The sequence below is a fragment of the Crocodylus siamensis genome, chromosome 15, assembly GCF_052110815.1.
Source record: "Crocodylus siamensis isolate JL-2025a chromosome 15, ASM5211081v1, whole genome shotgun sequence".
Lineage (NCBI taxonomy): Eukaryota > Metazoa > Chordata > Crocodylia > Crocodylidae > Crocodylus > Crocodylus siamensis.
This window is the reverse complement of record NC_143409.1, coordinates 50,116,713-50,135,921: the sequence shown is the minus strand read 5'-3', so window position 1 is coordinate 50,135,921 and position 19,209 is coordinate 50,116,713. Positions and strand designations below refer to the sequence as shown.

The window sequence follows — 19,209 nt, the reverse complement described above, 5'->3', positions numbered from 1 at the left end:
GGAAACAAGGCCAGTTGATACTGCAAATGCCAGCACACTGAAAAGTTCAGATAACAATGAGACGATACAGAACTTTAGGCTGAATGTAAAGAAAACTTTAAACAATGCTATAATTCACCACTCGATAAACAGGTGCAACTTTAAAGCAAAAAATATGACAAGCTACCCTAACACCCCCCCACTCCCCACACAGAGGTGCCCCAGGGGAACTTCAACAGGCAGCTCTGCCACGCCTGCCCAGAGACAGGAGCAGGCAAGTGCAACCATCAGCAGCTGCAGAGCGTGAGCTGTACGGGGCCCATGAACCAGTATGTGAAAGTCCAGAGCACAGGTGAGAACACCGCCCCGCCCCCCAGCCATGGGGAACCCAGGAGTTTAGGCTCTTAGGCCGCCTGGTCCCACCTCCAGCTCACCCTTTCCTGCCAAGAGACCCAAGTGTCTGGGCTCCCAGCCCCCTGCACTGAACCCCTTCTCTGCCCGCCAGCCCACAACAGCCCCGTGACCCTGCTCCGTGGCTGCGCCACCACTGACCTTGGCCACGTCTTCCAGCCTCTGCCCCTCCTGCTGCCCCTGGCACTGCTGCAGGTGCTGGGGGGGACCTGGAGCTGAGCAGGGGCAGTGAATCCAGGCATCTTGGCTGGGACCTGCTGGTGCCCTTTCGACACCCAGGCGGACCCAGGTGTCCGGGACACGCTTACAGTTGAACCCAGGTATATGAGTTTAAATCATGTGAGCCCATTCAACTTGCAGGAAACCCTGGTGCCACGCGCGCGTGCGCGCACACACACACACACACACACACACACACACACACACACACACACACACTCCTAACTGCCCCTCCCCATCTCTCCATGGACAGAAGCCTCCTGAGTCGCCAGAAGGGGGCAACACCCACCTTGACCTCCAAATAAAACCCCCTTCCCTCCATCTTGCCCCACCTGAGCAACACAGCCTTTGAAATACTCCTTGGAAGGGGCAACTCTGACTCCTTGCCCCATCAACACCCTTGTCCTGCCTTGCTGGTTTCCTGGGGGCCAAGTCCTTTCCCCTAATGACCCATTTCTTCATTAGCAGGCCAGACATCCACCCCCTCCCCTTGCTAGTGAACCCCTGTGGCCATCATGGGGGAGAGGGTGCAGTAGCAGGGGGTGTCCTTGGAGGACTTCCTCCTTCCCATGGGGGTCCCTCTTTTGCTAGGAGCCCCTGTTGTTGGAACTGTAGTGCACATCCCCTTTGGGAGCCCTCTTGCAAGCAGCAGAGGGGATTATGGCTGGGGGGATGTCTGGGAATCCAGTGGATCTCTAGGTCCAGATCCACACCAAAGCAAAGAGGCATCTGATTGCTTTGGATCAGGATCGGGGTCTCCTAAGCCCAAACTTTGTGCAAAGCATTGGACATACCTCTGAGATCCATTGCCTTCCTCCTGGCGCTAGGTCCTGGACCTAGCCCTACTACATGTCCATTAATTAAATTATTACCTGTCACCGACAGATAGATCTGGATTGTGCAGGAAACAATCTTTCTTAAAAACTCAAAAGAAATACTGTTGATCCTCAGGAGGTGTCTGGGACAAAGCAAGTTTTGTTGGGTTCTGAATAAATGTGTCTGGCTGTCAATCAATCAATCAAGAGCCTGTAATTTGTGGCTAAAGTCACAATGTACTTGATGGACGGGTTATTTCTAGGGAACAGATATTGGCAACTGAAATATAATTATTACCATTGCTATTGTTGCTATTGCTTAATTGCTGTCATCAGTATTGCTGTTATCAGCATAAATAATAACAACAAAACGAGACCAGTAATGATGACAATAAAACACCATGACCACCATCCAATATAATAAAAGGCTTAGGCTGTCTGTCTGTCCATAATGCTTCTGCCCGACTGCGCATGCGCCGGGTGGCGGGGCAGTGGGTGGGGGCAGGGCCAGCTGTGTTAATGCAGGAGACCCTCCCCTGGCGCTGCCACCTCCAGCCTCAGGTGGGCGGCTCTTTTGAAGTGTCCCTGCTCTTTTTAGGTGTGTGTGTGTTCACGGCAGGGAGAGTATGTTTGTGTCTGTGTGTCCATGTGCAGAGAGTGAGAGTAGAGTGCGTGCCTGTCTGTGTGCACTCCTGCATGTGCATGTTTGGCCACAGCGGGACAGGGGGGCAGGGAGCTGGGAGAAGAGGTGGCATGTGTCCCCCACCCCCAGCCTGGCAGCACCAGGAGGGGAAGTGGTCCTGTGCCCCCGCCCCGCCCCTGCAACCCAGCTCCTGTGTGGGGAGGGGGCCTCCAATTTTGTGTTTGCCCAGGGCCCCAGTACACATTAATCTGCCTCTGGGCATGGGGCTGGACATGGAGTGGCGGTGGGGACCGTGGGCCCGGACGCGGAGTGGTGGGTGGGGGGATTGGCGCAGGCCTGGCAGGCACATGTGGCTGGATGTGGAGTGGCAGCAGGGCCAGACAGCGGGTGGCAGCAGCGGCCGCTGCGTGCAAGCTTTCCCGCCTGCCCCCGTTCCTGGGAGGTGGCGGTGGCCCGGGGTGGCGGGTGGCAGTGCTCTGCCCCTCTCCCCATCATTCTCGATGGGCAATTGGCTAGTAATAACTATAGATGACTAATGATGACTAGAACAATACTAATAAATGCAATACAAATATAATGCATATCAGACTGTTGTAATCGTTACATTTCATTATTATTAGCAGTAATCAACATGGCTGCCACATGGTGCCATTCAGAGATGGCTGCCAAAGGCCCAGCTACAAGCCACCTAGTAGGCTTGAGACCAACATTGTGTCCATGATACGGCAGCCACAGGCCCACACCCTGAACAAGCTGGTTGGCATTAGGCCAAAATGGCTGCCACGTGCCCCAAATCTGGACAACTGGGTTGGCATGAGGTGAATAGAGCACAAAACATGGCTGCCATGTGCCCAAACCCCAGACGGCCCGGTTGGCACAACACCAACATGGCATCCCAAATTGGCTGCCAGTTGCTCAACCCCTGTCAGATGCTCAATACAGTGAGCACAACATGGCTGACACAGGGCCATCCCGTGAATGACGTGAATGGCCTAAGGCCAAGATGGTGTCCCGAAATGGCCACCATGTGCCAAAATCCCAGGCAATATAGCTGGCACAAGGCAAATATGGTGTCCAATACGGCCCCCAGGTACCCAAACCCTGGACAACCAGGGTAGCATGAGGCAAACATGGTATCCATATTATGGCCATCACGTACCAACCCCCTGGATGACCTGCTTGGCTTGACACCAATATGGTGACTGAAATATGCCCGTCACGTGCCCGCCCCTGCAAATGACTAGTTGGAATGAGGCCAAAAGCATGTCCAAAGTGGCTGCCATGTGCCCAGGCCACGGACAGCCTCACTGGCATGACCCCCAACACGGTGTCCCAAAATGCAGTCGTGTGCTCCAACGTCGGACAAGGTAAGTACGGTGACCAAAATGGCAACCACGCACCCAAGCCGCAGACAACCTGGCTGGCATGAGGCCAATGGGGCATCTCACTATGGCCGCCCTGGCAACCCTGTGCCCACCACCTGCATGCCCTGGTTGCTGTGACAGTGAGGGCTGCCTGCCCACTGCAGTCAGGGGCACCAAAAGGGGGGTCCAGGTCAGGGGAGGGGGTCTGGGCAGCTCAGATGCCTGGGCTCCCCCTCTCCAGGAAGGGGCTGGGGCAGGTGAACTTCCGGGGCTGTCCCGGATTGCAGCACCCCCGCTGGCCTCCCCCCGCCCCCAGCAAGGTGTGTGGGGACAGGGGGGCAGGGAGTCTGCCTCTCAAAACCTGCTCGTTAACTGCTCAGCTAATGAACCTGAGCCCTAATGGTGGGGCTGGGCAATGTCAACACCAGTCCCTGGGAAATAGCATGGTGCCCCACCCAGAGCCAGCTGCAGCTCCTGTCCCCGTTACACCCATCCCGATGCCCCCCCCACAAAGCCAGCCACTTCCCAGCACCAGGCGAGAAGGCCACTATAAGGTTTACAGCCCTTCGGCACGATGCCCAGGACAAGTTCATGGTGCAAACTAGGGAACACCCAGAGGCTGGCACCAAATTGGCTGCCAGTTGCTCAACCCCTGCCAGGTGCTCAATATGGTGAGCCCATTTCCGGACACCTGGGTTGTCGCCCTGCCCTGGCAGGGACTGTCCCCACGTCTGCCCTAGCCCCTGGGGTCAGTACAGATCCACCTCTGCCCCTGCCAGCAGTGCCCCTAGCATGGTGGGTGAGAGCAGGGGGCACTAGGAGCCCAGACCCCTGGTTCTCTGCGGCAGATTGGGGGCTTGTGGGTGAGAGCAGCAGGGACCAGGAGCCTGGATGCCTGGGTCCTCCCTGAAGCAGGTGCCCTAGGATAAGGGGTTGGGTTGGCGCCCGGACAACTGGGCTCCTTCCTGAGGACCTCTGAGTCACTGTGCGAATTCAGACGGCCACAACTCCCAGTGCTCATATGAGAGGAGGCAGGACCCAGCCCAGCACAGACTGAACACGGGAACTATGACGACTGCCCTCCGCATGGCCACACTCCTGGGGCTGCTGGTCACTGGTAAGTGGGCCCCACTCGCCCTAGACTGACTGCAGCCACTGTCCCTGATACCCAGCCCTGCTCCACCCCAGAGCCAGCTGCAGCTCCTGTCTCCATTACACCCATCCTGATGACCCCCCCTGCCCAACAGCCAGCAGCATCCCAGGACCAGGCAAGAGGCCCATGAACCTCTACTGGGCATCGTGCCTGACGGCTTTAAACCCTCAGGCATGATGCCTAGTACAGGTTCATGCTGCAAACTGGGAACACCCAGAGGCTGGCACCAGCTTCCTCCCTGCCCAGACACCTGGGTTCTCTCCCTGCCCTGGCAGGGACGGTCCCCATGTTTTCTCTGGCCTCCAGGCTAAGTACAGAGCTGCCCATCCCCACCCATCCCTGCCAACAGTGCCCCTGGCATGGCAGGTGACAGCAGGGGCAGGGCTGGAGACTGGACACCTGGTTCTTTCGTGGGGATTGGGGGCTTGTAGATGAGAGCAGCAGGGGCCAGGAGCCCAGAGGCCTGGTTTCTCCAGGGAGCAGGACCTGGTGCCTTCGAACAAGGGGTTGGAGCCCGGAGGCCTGGGTTCCTTCGGATGAGATCTGATTCACCCTGTGCCTTAGGGTCCCCCATCTCCCTGCAGCCCCTCCCAGTGCCCTTATAAGAGGCAGGTGGTGCCTGGGCCAGCAAAGACCAGTGCTGAGGGCACACAGGAGCCATTACACCTGCCCTACACACGGCCATGCTCCTGGGGCTGCTGGTCACACCTCACGCCCGAGCCAGCTGCAGGTCCTGTTCCCGTTACACCCAGTTCTGTCCCCTGCCCCCATTCAGCTGCATCCCCCCACAGCCTCCACCCTGCGCTGCCGGTAATGCCTCCCCTGGCAGGAGAACTGCCGGGACGAGGTGGAGACGTGCGCGCCGGGACAGAACGCCTGCGTGGTGCACACGCTGGGCCGACCTCCAGGTGAGACCCTGGCGGCTGGGGAGGGGGACCCAGACATCTGGGTTCCCTGAAGGAAAATGAGGGCTGGAGGGTGAGAGCGGGGGTCTGGGAGTCCGGATGCCTGGGTTTCTGGGAAGCTGCAGGGCTTGTGGAGTTGTCCCGGTCAGATAAGAGTCCCTCTTGGGGTACCTGGCCATCTGCTCCAGGCCCTGGACACCTGGGCTCTGGGCTCACCTGTGGCCTCCTTCCCTCCCTTGTAGTCATGATAGATGCCCTGTGGGTGGGCTGTGGGACCGTACCCCGCTCCTTTCAGACAGAGCGGCTGCACTGAGAGTATTCATCTCCTGCTGCTACACAGACCTGTGCAAAGCGATTGACAGTCGTACCTATGGCCTCTCCCAGAGCCAGCTGCATCCCAGCACATTACATCCAGCCCTGCCCCCACCAGATCCAGCTGCAGCTTTGGTCCCTGTTATATTCCACCCCACCCTCCCAAAGCCAGCTGCATCTTGGCCCCATTACATCCAGCCCGATGCCCGCTAGATCCAGCTGCAGCGCCTGTCCCAGCCCGATTCCCACCACAGATCCAGCCACAGCTCCTAACCCCATTGTACCCAGGACTGCCACACCCCTGATCCACCTGCAGCTCCTGTCCCCCTCATACCCAGCCCGATTCACCCCAGAGCCAGCCGCATCCCAGCCCCATGTCTCTGCAGGTAACCTAGGTCCTGCCTGGCATCTCCCGTGTCAGACCTGCGTGGGATCTGCCACCGACTGCGGCCCCAACACCCCGACTTTGACCTGCGCTGACCCCTAGGCCCGGTGTCTGCAGATCTCCCGGCGCCTGCTGCCTGGTAAGGCCCGGACACCTGGGACCCTCCTGCAGGGGGAGAGGGAGGGGGAGGGGGAGCGGTTCTGGGCTCCTTCCTCACACGGGGTGCGGGGAGCCCGGACATGTGGATTTTGTCCCCACACTGGGAAGGGATGTTTGGGGGTACTGAGAGCCCAGACAACTGGGCTCCCCACAGCCCTGGCAGGTAGAAAGCCCAGTGCTGGCTGAAAACCACAGTGGCTGGGTTCAGAGCCCGGGTTCCATGATGGGGGGAGTGGGGCAGGGGTGAGAGCAGGGGGCTGGCCATCTGGACACCTGTGTTCACAGGGCAGGGTTGAGACCAAGGAGGCTCAAAACCCAGACAGCTGTGTTCCCCAGTAGTCCCCACCCCAGCCCTCTGCCTGTGTCTCAGTTTCCCTGTGGCCTCACTACCCTATGTCCTGGCAGGGGAGCAGGGAGATCCCGTGTACAAGGCATGCGGGTGGCAGGCCCCCCCTGAAGAGCTGCTGGCCATCACTGCGGGGCCGGACCTGGCCTGTGTGCATGTGCAGCACTGCCACAGGGCCGGCTGCAATAACGGCTCCTTTATTGGTAATGTTGCCCAGATGCCTGGGGTGTCTGGGCAGGGAGTGGGGGCTGGGGGGTGGGAGCAGGAGATTTGGGAGCCTGGGGGCCAGTGTTCTCTCAGGGTGGGGGTTGGGGTGACAGCAGAGGGGGCTGGGAGCCCAGACCCCTGTGCTTCATGAGTGCTCCACCACTCCCCACACAGGTGCCCCGGGGGAAGCCTAATGTCCAAGGAGAGTGGTCGCTCCTTAAGGAGACGATCCTCCAAGCCCAAAGGAAGGTAATCCCAATGAAGATCAAAGGGAGCAGGAGAGCACGCAAGCCTTTGTGGCTCACCAAAAGCATCCGGGAATGTCTCCTTGCTAAAAAGGAGGCTTGCACCCAATGGAAAGAAGGGGTCATCACCAGGGAGGACTATTCTGTAGTTGCTCGGGGATGCAGGGGGGCAGTTAGGAAGGCCAAGGCAGAGATGGAACTGGGACTGGCTTCCCAGATTAAGGACAATAAGAAATCCTTTTTTAAATACATAGGGGGTAAAAAAAAGGTCCCGGGTAATGTGGGGCCCTTGCAGGACGTGTTGGGAAACTTGGTCGTCACACCAGATGGCAAAGCCAACATGTTTAACGATTTCTTTGCCTCTATCTTCCTAAGTAGAGACCAGAACAGTCACCTCCCTGCTGGGCCCCCCTTGGGCCCCCGGGGAGGCACACCTGGGCCACGGGTTAGCGAGGATTTAGTTAGGGAGCTTCTGGAGGGGTTGGACGTATTCAAGTCAGCCGGCCCGGATGATCTCCACCCTAGAGTCCTAAAGGAACTGGCCGAGGTCATTGCCAGTCCCCTGGCACGGCTTTACGAGCACTTGTGGCGCTCTGGTGAGGTACCGGAGGACTGGAAGAGGGCCAACGTGGTTCCCATCTTCAAGAAAGGGAAGAAGGAGGACCCAGGAAACTATAGGCCAGTTAGTCTTACCTCAATCCCAGGAAAGCTGTTCGAGAAAATTATGCTGGCACACATCTGTGAGGGGCCAGCAGGGGACTGCATGCTTAGGGGCAGCCAACACGGGTTCAGTGGCAGGTCCTGTCAGACCACCCTGGTGGCCTTTTACGATCAGATCACCAGATCATTAGATGCAGGGGTAGCAGTGGATATAATCTTCCTGGACTTCCGGAAGGCTTTTGACACTGTCTCTCACCTTGTTCTCATTAAGAAACTGGGGGGCTGTGGTGTCGACACCCACACAGTCAAATGGGTCGCCAACTGGCTGGGGGCCGCACCCAGAGGGTGGTAGTGGATGGGTCCTTCTCAACCTGGAAGGACGTGGGCAGTGGGGTCCCCCAGGGCTCGATCCTCGGGCCTGCACTGTTCAACATCTTCATCAGTGATTCGGACGAGGGGGTAAAAAGCACCCTGTTCAAATTTGCTGATGACACTAAGATGTGGGGGGATGTGGGCACACTGGAAGGATGCAACAGGCTACAATCAGACCTAGACAGGTTACAGGGGTGGGCGGATGAGAATAGGATGGGTTTCAACACAGACAAGTGCAAGGTGATGCACGTGGGGAGAAACAACCGGCACCACACCTACAGGCTAGGGAACTCCCCTTTTGTCAGCATGGAAGCAGAAAAGGATCTTGGGGTCATCATTGACTCCAAGATGAACATGGGCCGGCAGCGTGGGGACGCGGTCAGGAAGGCCAACCGCACCTTGTCATGCATCCACAGATGCATCTCAAGCAGGTCCAAGGAGGTGATCCTTCCCCTCTGTGCGGCACTGGTCAGGCCGCAGCTGGAGTCCTGCGTCCAGTTCTGGGTGCTGCACTTCAAAAGGGATGTGGACAGCATCAAGAGGGTCCAGGGGAGGCCACTCGCATGATCAGGGGGCAGCAGGGCAGGCACTATGAGGAGAGGCGACATGACCTGAACCTGTTCAGCCTCCACAAGAGAAGGCTGAGGGGGGATCTTGTGGCCTGTTACAAACTAGTCAGGGGGGATCAGCAGGCACTGGGGGAGTCCCTGTTCCCCTGAGCACCGCCAGGAGTGACCAGGAATAACGGTCACAAGCTGGCAGAGGGCAGGTTTAGGTTAGATATCAGGAGGTGCTACTTCACGGTCAGGGCGGCTAGGGTCTGGAACCAGCTTCCAAGAGAAGTGGTGCAGGCTCCTACCCTGGGGGTGTTTAAGAGGAGGTTGGATGAACACCTTGCTGGGGTCATTTGACCCCAGTAGTCTTTCCTGCCATGGCAGGGGGTCGGACTAGATGATCTGCTCAGGTCCCTTCCAACTCTAGAAACTATGAAACTATAATGGGAAGCTCTGCTACAGGTGCTGGGAGAGAGGAGCTGGCGAGTGCAACCGTCAGGAGCTGCAGAGCATGAGCTGTGCAGGGGCCATGGACCAGTGTGTGAAAGTCCAGAGCACAGGTGAGAACCAAGTCTGCCCTCCCCGAGGGGTCCCAGGAGTTGGGGATCCCAGCACCCCTGCTCCCATCCCCACTTCACCCTTTCCTGCTAAGAGATCTCAGATATCCAGGCTCCCAAGGCCCTGCACTGCTCCCTTTCTCTGCCCCCACAGACAAGAACAACCCTGTGACCCTGCTCCGTGGCTGTGCCAGCCCTGACCTCTGCTGCACCTGGCAGCCCCTGGATCACCTGCTCCTGCCTTTGGACACCAAGATCCACTGCTGCTCTGGGAACCTCTGCAACCGTGTAGCCTCGCGCTGGGATCCCCTGCTCCCCGTACTGCTGCCCCTGGCACTGCTGCTGCGGAGGGCCTGGAGCTGAGTATCAGCAGGCCGGACATGAACCCCCACCCCATACTAATGAACAGCTGTGGCGATCATGGGGGTGGGGGTGCAGGAGAAGGGGGTGTCCAGCAGGGTGAGGGTTGTGTCTTCGGAGGACCTCCATCTGCCTATGAGGGTCCCTCTTTTGCTAGGAGCTCCTGTTGTTGGCACTATAATGCATATCTCTTTTGGGAGCTCCCTTGCAAGCAGCAGAGAAGACTATGGCTGGGGGGATCTCTGGGAATCTGGTTGATCTGGTTGATACTCTCGCTGGCGTGTTGGCCTGTGACCCTTATCTCTAGGACACTATATATGAAGCGAGTAAACCCCTCATTGGCATATGATTGTGCCTGACACTGCAGGGGTTTGTTACAAAAGGCTGCAAGCCACAGAGTTCAGCTGCAGTAGAGGAGGACGAGCTGACCTTCGAGCCAAAGCAGAAACCCCTGGGGTTGGCTGGGAAGCAGCAGGGTGGGAAGGGGCAGTGCTTTGGTGGCACAGAAACCAAATACCTGGGACCAAGCAGTCAGTGTGACCCTACAGGCTGCAGGGAGATGAGGTCCTGGGGGAGATGGGGCAGGAGACAGATCGGCAGGCACCTGAGCTACCCAGAAGAGCTGGGAACCGGGAGGTAAAGGGAACGTGAGGTGGGGCAAGGCAGTGACCCAGAGTGGGGTGGGTTTGAGTTGGGCAGTCTGCATGTATTTGTGTTGTGATTCAGCTTGAGACGGGACAACCAGGTTGTGGGAGGGGAACATGGAGCTCCTGGAGAGGAGCCTAGTGTGGCACTCTGGGACAGGAAGCTTGGCCTCGGGTCAGGGACCCTGGGGCCTGAGGGCTGGTGAGAGCAGCCTGGCCAGGGGTCGGGAACCCTGGGGGATTAGGGCTGGTGTGGAGGGTTCAGGCCAAGGGTGCGAGAGCTATGGCTGGGGAAAGCAGCAGAATCTGGGGTCAGGGGCCCAGAGGGCTGATGGCTGAGGCAGGTCTACAGCAGCCGTGCTGGGGCCATGGGTAAGTGGGGCTGGAGGAACTAGGTCAAGGCCAGGAGGACTAAGGCCACCATAAGGAGACTAAAGCCAGGGAGCAGCTGAAGTCAGATTAGTGAAAGGTGAAAGGAGATGAAGATCAAGAGGGGCGAAAGCTGGACTAGGTCCCAGGGAGAGGGGAGAGCCTGTCTAGGGCCAGGACCTGGCACACTGAGTGGATTGGCTTACAGATGGTCCAAGGGATGGACTCAGAGTAACACCTGTGAGATTAGCACATGGCTCTGGGGTAGGATGGAGGCCACAATTACTGCCTGTGAAGCAGCTGGTGATTGAGGGATTGACAGACCAAGAGCACCACAGCTGAGTGTCCCAGGGACAAGGCTGGGGCCAGCTGGGCATGGGTACCACAAGCTGGCAGGGATGAACTGGGTTCCCTCTGGGACCTTGGGGCAGACTCCCAGAACCCTGTAAGATCCATCCCCATGTGGCCGGTGAGCCAAAAGGGGAAGGTTTCCCAAGGAGCTGGAGTGGGCCAGGAGTCGCATGTCCTCCAAGGGGCATCATGGCCCCCCCTTGGGACCAAGTGCTGCTACAAGCACCTGGTAGGATGGGGGCAGGGTAAGTGAACGGCATCCCCTCCATACTTGTGTCTGTCCAGTGACTTCCCTTGGCTCTGGACTACGAGGGGCAGCCCCATCCCCTTCCAGCTGCAGCCGGGAGGCTCTGGCTGAGGAGCTGGAGCAGGCCGGGAGCCGGGACTCCTGGGTTCTTTTTGCAGTCTCGGTGGGTCTCTGTCCTGGTCACTGCCCATCTCTTTGCCAATGTTTTCCTTTCTCTGCAAAACAAAGCTGCTGAGCTGAGCTGAGCTGGCCACGGGAGCTGGTGGTGGGGAGGTTAGGCTGGGGCTCTGGGCAAGTAATGGTAAGCTGGGATTCTTGAGCTGGTGGGTGGGGTGGTGTGGGGAGTGGGGCGGAAGAGCAGGGGGTAGACACAGATGCAAGGGTGCATGCAGACAGACAGACTGTATTGGGAAGCAGGACTCCCATGCCAGGTGGTAGGGACACGTCTCCTAGAATGACCATATCGCCCTGGTGGAGAAGAGCCATGTCCAGACCCTAGCCCATGGATTCGGAGGACACACGAGATCTGACCTCAGCAGCCTCCGGAGCTGGCACCAGCCTCTCAAGGACTGATCCCTGCTCTAGGGCTGCCCTGCTTCCCAGCCCTGGTGCAGCCCAAATTCCCAGCTCTGTGGCCCTGCCCTGCTTTTCTAGGCTATGTGCCTGCCGCACCCAGATCTCGGTCCCAGCCAAGCCCCCCCCACACATCTCCACCTGTGGACTGCACCAGTTCTGATCTCCTTCTAGATCTGTCCACTGTCTCACCATCCATGCCTACAGCCAGAGGACCTTCCAGTGAGCCTGCAGGGGGCAGGGTGAGTGAAAGGCGCATTCTCCAGTGAGGCTCTGCCTGAAGGGGTGGAGCAGGCCAGAAGCCGGGACTCCTGGGTTCTTTCTGAATTTCTCACAGGCCTTTGTCCCACTGGTTGGCCTTGGTTTCTCTCTGTAAGGCCCCTGGCACAGGTGGCACTTAAGAGGTGCTTAACTGGTTAACGACGTCTCAAGGCTTCACCCAGCTACGTTTATCCAACAGCATGAAGAAGCCCAGAGTAGGTGACCCGAGTCATTACATAAAACATGTGGAGCAGCTTTGTGGCAGGTTCCTCTCTAAGCATGTGGCTGGTGCTGGTGCTTCTAGCCTCTGCAGTGCACTGTTCATCTCATCCAATGGTAACGGGGCTCCTGGCCATGGGAGCAAAGATTGCCAATGTGGGGGGCACCTGGGACTGTGATCCTGGGTTCTGCCCCGACCCCATCTATACAGCATGGGGAACTGAGGCTGGATCTCACGTCATGCCTCACTTGTGGTCTCGCAGGGAGAGCCATGCTTGGGATCTCACAGCACCTTCTTGTCAGCTCTCAGAAGCCTAAACCAGCGGTGCTCAACCTTTTTGCTCAGTGGGCCAGAAGGGCAGTGCCCATTGAGGGTGGGAGGGGGAAGATGGCTTGTGACCTAGCCACACTGGGGTGTGCAGTTAGGGGGCTTGACCTGGCCCAGTGGGGAGTGGGGAAGGGGCTGTGGCCTGGATCCAACTCCCCCCAACAGGGCTTGGGGATATGGCAGCTGGGGAAAGTGGCTGTATGAACTGTCACATTTCTCAACCCAGGGGGATCCCTGTGGGCTGGATGCCACTGTGCCAAGGACCGCATTTGGCCTGTAGGCCAGGGGTTGGGCACCTCTGGCTTAAAACAAAGGTGCCGAGGTAGGCACAGGCACTCCCAGGCAGCCTCAGCACGCTGGGATGTGCTGGGGCGGGGGTGGGCAGGGAAGGGGGTGCATGGGCAGCCCAGACACCTGGGTTCTCTCCAGCTCCGGGGGGAAGTGAGGCTGAGGGGACTAGGGCAGGGGGAGCTGGGAGCCTGGATACCACGGCTCCCTCCCTCTCCAAGATGGACAGGGTGGCGGGGAGTATTGCAATCTGGGGCAACTCCGTTCTTGGGATTGTCAGGCCCAGTGTCCAGTAGGACACATGTCACACGGCCTTGACCCAGGTGTGGGTGTGTGTGGGTGTGCATGTGGCCAAGACAGAGGGCAGGAACTTTCACTTGTGACACCTCTGCTCTTTAATTGCCCAATTAATGAACCCAACAGCAGCCCAGAGGAATTTCAGCGCCTATCTCTGGGTAAACACTGCTCCACCCAAGAGCCAACCAAAGCTCTTATCCTGTTATACCCAGCTGTGCCCCCCTCCAAAGAATGAGCTGCAGCTCCTATGCCCATTATACCCAGCCTGATGCCACCTAGAGGCAGTTACTTCCCAGGGCTGGGAGATTGGCTGATATATGGTTTACAGTGGGGGGCTGGGAGCCCGGGCACCTGGTTCTCTGGGGTGGATTGGGGCTTGTGGGTAGGAGCAGGATGCCTGGGTTCACCAGGGAGCAGGATGTAATGTCTTAGAACAAGGGGTTGGAGCCCGGACGCCTGACTTCCCGGATGCCTGGGTTCCTTCTGTATCAGCTCTGAGTCAGTCTGTGTCTTCGGGTTGTTCCCCACCCCCGCAACCACCTTCCCGCAGCTCCTCCCAGTGCCCATATAACAGGCAAGTGGTGCCCAGCGCAGCACAGACCAGTGCGGACAGCACACGGGAACCATGATGCCTGCCTTATACATGGTCATGTTCCTTGAGCTGCTGGTTACCGGTGAGTGGGCCTCGCTCCCCCCCAGAGCCAGCCACAGCTTCTCTCCCCATTATACCCACTTGTGCACCCCCAAATCACCTGCATCTCCCCACAGCCTCTGGCTTGCGCTGCCTGAAATGCCTGCCCTGGCAGGGGAACTGCAAGGGCGAGGTGGAGACGTGCGCGCCGGGACAGAAAGCCTGTGCGGTGAACAAGCTGGGCCTATCTCCAGGTGAGACCCCGGGGGCTGGGGCAGTGGGGCCCAGACATCTGGGTTCCCTGGGAGGAAAATGAGGGCTGGAGGGTGAGAGCGGGGGTCTGGGAGTCCAGATGCCTGGGTTCCTTGGGAAGCTGCAGGGCTTGTGGAGTTGTCCCGGTCAGATAAGAGTCCCTCTTGGGGTACCTGGCCATCTGCTCCAGGCCCTGGACACCTGGGCTCTGGGCTCACCTCTGGCCTCTTTCCCTCCCCCTGCAGTCATGATAGATGCCTTGCGGGTGGGCTGTGGGACCTGTAACCCGCTCCCTTCAGACACAGCGGCTGGACTGAGCATATCCAGCTTCTGCTGCTACGGGGACCTGTGCAAAGCGGTCAACATGGGTACGTACGGCCCCTCCCCAGAGCCAGCTGCATCCCGGCCCATTATACCCAGCCCTGCCCCCACCAGAGCCAGCTGCAACTCCTGTCCCCACTGTATCCAGCCCCATCCCCGCCAAAGCCAGCTGCATCTTGGACCTGTTACACTCAAACCTATGCCCTGTAGATCCAGCTGCAGTGCCTGTCCACATTGTACCCAGCCAAATGCCCCCCACAGATCCAGCCACAGCTCCTAACCCCGTTGTACCCAGGACTGCTGCACTCCAGATGTACCTGCAGCTTCTGTCCCCATTGTACCCAGCCCGATTCACCCCAGAGCCAGCCGCATCCCAGCCCCATGTCTCTGCAGGTAACCTAGGTCCTGCCTGGCGTCTCCCGTGTCAGACCTGCGTGGGATCTGCCACCGAATGTGGCCCCGACACCCCGACTTTGACCTGTGCTGATCCCCAGGCCCAGTGTCTGCAGATCTCCCGGCGCCTGCTGCCTGGTAAGGCCCGGACACCTGGGACCCTCCTGCAGGGGGAGAGGGAGGGGGAGGGGGAGCGGTTCTGGGCTCCTTCCTCGCACGGGGTGCGGGGAGCCTGGACATGTGGATTTTGTCCCCACACTGGGAAGGGACGTTTGTGGGTACTGAGAGCCCAGACAACTGGGCTCTCCACAGCCCTGGCAGGTAGAAAGCCCAGTGCTGGCTGAAAACCACAGTGGCTGGGTTCAGAGCCCGGGTTCCATGATGGGGGGAGTGGGGCAGGGGTGAGAGCAGGGGGCTGGCCATCTGGACATCTGTGTTCACAGGGCAGGGCATGGATCAGGGTTGATAACAGGGAGGCTGGAAACCCAGACACCTGGTTTCCCCAGTATGCCCCACACTGACCTAGCCCCCTCCCAACCCTCTGCCTGTGCCTCAGTTTCCCTGTTACCTTACTACTCCCATGTCCTGGCAGGGGAGCGGGGAGACAGCATGTACAAGGCTTGCGGGTGGCCAGGGCCCCCCAAAGAGCTGCTGGCCATCACTGCAGGGTCTGACCTCACCTATGTGCACTTGCAGCGCTGCCATGGGACCAGCTGCAACAACGGTTCCTTTACTGGTAATGCTGCCCGGATGCCTGGGGTCTCTGGGCAGGGCGTGGGGGCTGGGGGGTGAGAGCAGGAGACTTGGGAGCCCACATGGCTGGATTCTTCTGAGGGTGAGGGCTGGGGGGTGAGAGCAGAACGGGCTGGGAGCCCAGACCCCTGCGTTTCCTGACCACCTCCCCCCCACACTCCCCACACAGAGATGCCCCAGGAGAAGCACAATGGGAGGCTCTGCTACAGCTGCCGGGAGAGAGGAGCTGGCGAGTGCAACCGTCTGCAGATGCCGGTCATGAGGTGTACGGGGGCCATGGACCAGTGTGTGACAGTCCAGAGCACAGGTGAGAGCCAAGTCTGCCCTCCCCGATGGGTCCCAGGAGTCTGGTCTCCCACCCCAGCTCATCCTTTTCTGCCAAGAGACCCAGGTGTCCAGGGTCCTGGGCCCCTGCACTCACCTCCCTCTCTGCCCCCCAGACAAGAACAACCCTAGGACCCTGCTCCGCGGCTGCGGCACCTCCAACCTCTGCCACGCCTGGCACCCCCTGACACGCCTGCTGCTGCCCTGGGACCAGAAGCTCCACTGCTGCTCTGAGAACCTCTGCAACCGTGCAGCCCCCCACCGGGACCCCCTGCCCACCCTGCTGCTGCCCCTGGCACTGCTGCTGCTGCTGGTGGGGCTCTGGAGCTGAACGGGGGGCAGGGAACCCAGGCATCCGGGCTGGGACCCGCTGGAACCTGTCCAACTCCCAGGTAGACCCAGGTGTGCGGGACACACTCACAGAACCCACACGTCTGAGCTCTAAATCACCTGAACCCATTCCTCATGCAGGGAACCCAAGTGTCTCACACACACACACACACACGCACGCACGCACGCACCCCCCCCCCCAGCCCCCCCAACTGCCTCCATGGGCCGAAGCCTTACAGGTGTCCACAAGGGGGCAGTGCCCACTTTGACATCCAAATAATGCCCGCTTGCCCTCCATCTTGCCCCAGGAGCAACAGAGCCTTTGAAATACTCCCTGGAAGGGGCAGCTCCGACTTCCTGCCCAGTAAGCACGCCTGTCCTGCCCTGCTGGTTTGCTGGGAGTCAGATCCTTCTACCTAACAGCCCATTTTCTCATTAGCAGGCCAGACATCCACCCCCTCCTCCTGCTATTGAACCCCTGTGGCCATCATGGGGGAGGGGCTGCAGTAGCAGGGGGTGGTGCCCTTGGAGGACCTCCTCCTGCCCATGGGGATCCCTCGTTTGCTAGGAGCCCCTGCTGAACATCCCCTTTGGGACCCCCTTGCAAGCAGCAGAGGGGATTATGGCTGGGAGGTTCTGGGGGAATCCAGTGAATCTCTAGGCCCGGATCCATGCCAAAGCAACGGGGCACCTGATTGGTTGGGATCAGCATGAGGGTCTCCTAGCTCCAAACCTGGTGCTAGGCCTCGGACGTACCTCTGAGATGCAGTGTCTTCCTCCTGGTGTCAAGTCCTGGACATAGCCCATCGTGTCTACTACATGTCCATTAATTCAGTTATTACCCGACACCCATGGATCGATCTGGATTTTGCAGGAAACGATCATTCCTAAAAATTCAAAAGAAATATTTTTGATTCTCAGTAGGCATCTGGTACAAAGAACATTTTGTGGTGTTCTGTATAAACATGTCAGGCTGTCAATCAATCAATTGTTACTCCATCAGTCAATAAATCAAGAGCCTGAAGTTTCTTCTGAAAGTTACAATGTACTTGATGATGGGTTATTTCTAGTGAACAGATATTGACAGTTAAACCATTGCTATTGTTGCTGTTAATTGCTATAATCACTATTGTTGCTATTAGCATAAATAATAACAACAAAACAAGACCAGTAATGCTAACACTAAAAGCCACCAATGCCCAGACCAGACTCATTGTACCCAATCCTGTCCAAGCTTGGAAACTAAGCAGTCCTGGGTCTGGTTAATACCTGGATGGGAGACACAATGGGTGCTGTAGGCCAAGTTTTTCAAATTACAAGGGGGGTGTGGTGCAAGGGACCTTATGGTGGGTGTCTACTACAGACCACCCAACCAGCGGCAAGAGCTGGACCAGGACTTCTCTACTCAGCTTATGGAGGCGGTTAGGTCAAGGGATGTTATTGTCATGGGTGACCTAAACTACCCAGACATTTGCTGGGAGGAGCAGACAGCCAGGTCTGACTGCTTGCGTAGTTTCCTGGCTGTATTACAGGACCTTCACCTTATCCAGGAAAAGCACAGCCCCACCAGGGATAACGCCTTGCTGGACCTGGTTCTGGCCATGGGGGATGACCTGGTGAGGGGACTGCAGGTCCCTGACCACCTGGGCAATAGCGATCATCACCTGCTGGATTTCACTATCCAACGCAGGGTATCAAGGGCTTACACCAAGGCTAATGCCTTTGACTTTAGAAGGGCCAACTTAAGTGAGCTTTGGAGACTAGTAGGGGAGACACTGAGGGCCCAGAAGGTAGAGGAGATGGGAGTCCACGAGGGATGGTCGTACCTTAAGGGCACAATCCTCCAGGCCCAAAGGGTAACAGTCCCTGAGAGAAGCAAGGGGGGAAGAGTGCTCAGAAACCTCCTTGGCTCAGCAAGGGCATTCAGTAACACCCAAGGACTAAAACGGGGCATACGAGCAGTGGAAGAGAGGAGCTGTCACCAAGGAGGAGTACTCCTCTTCGCCCGGGAGGGTAGGAGGGCTATTAGGAAGGCCAAGGCAGAGATGGTACTCTGGCTAGCATCCAGGATTAAGGACAACAAAAAGTCCTTTTTCAAGTACATTGGGAGCAAGAAGAGGGCACCAGGCAATGTAGGGCCCCTGTAAGATGCAAACGGTAATCTTGTGGCTATGCCAGACAAGAAAGGTAATATTTTAATTTAAGAGTTTCTTTGCCTCTGTTTTCTTGAACAGGGACCAGGACATCCCTCCTGCCAGAGGTAGGGACAATCTTGGGGATAGCTCTGTCTTGGGTCAGTGCAGATGTAGTTAGGGATCTTCTGAAAGGGCTGGACATTTTTAAATCTGCAGGTCCAGATGCCCTCCACCCAAGGGTGTTGAGAGAGCTGGCAGGGGTCATCATGGAGCCCTTGGCCTGGCTGTATGAGCATTCGTGGTCATCTGGCCAGGTGCCGGGGGATTGGAAACTGGCTAATGTGGTCCCGATTTTCAAGAAAGGGAGGAGGGAGGACCTAGGTAACTATAGACCTGTAAGCCTCACCTGGGTGCTCGGGAAGATCTCGGAGAGGATCATCAAGGAGCACATCTGTGGGGGGCAGCAGGGGAGATCGTGCTCGGGGCAACCAGCATGGGTTCATCAAAGGCAGGTCCTGCCTGACCAACCTGGTTGCCTTTTATGACCAGGTGACTAAATCCTCGGATGATGGTGTCGCCGTGGACGTAGTCTTTCTAGACTTTACGAAGGCCTTTGACGCTGTCCCTCACCCCATCCTCATCAATAAATTAAGCGACTGTGGCATTAATGTCTACACAGTTGGATGGGTAAAAAACTGGCTGATGGGGCACACCCAGAGAGTAGTGGTGGATGGGTCGTACTCAGCCTGGTGAGATGTGAGCAGTGGGGTCCCCCAGGGCTCGGTCCTCAGGTCTGCGCTGCTTAACATCTTCATCAGGGACTTGGACGAGGGGGTGGAAAGCACGC

The 19,209-nt window shown here is 58.1% G+C and overlaps 1 protein-coding gene across 1 annotated transcript; it reads left to right on the top strand.

Moving 5' to 3' along the window:
• Positions 1 to 14,351: 14,351 nt before the first annotated feature.
• On the top strand, positions 14,352 to 16,228 carry LOC149852709 (urokinase plasminogen activator surface receptor-like). The gene is made up of 5 exons (XM_090029833.1): positions 14,352 to 14,474; positions 14,821 to 14,958; positions 15,413 to 15,556; positions 15,743 to 15,880; positions 16,014 to 16,228. The coding sequence occupies exons 1-5, from the start codon at positions 14,354 to 14,356 to the stop codon at positions 16,226 to 16,228; spliced, it is 756 nt and encodes a 251-aa protein (XP_089885959.1). The 5' UTR covers positions 14,352 to 14,353.
• Positions 16,229 to 19,209: the final 2,981 nt, after the last annotated feature.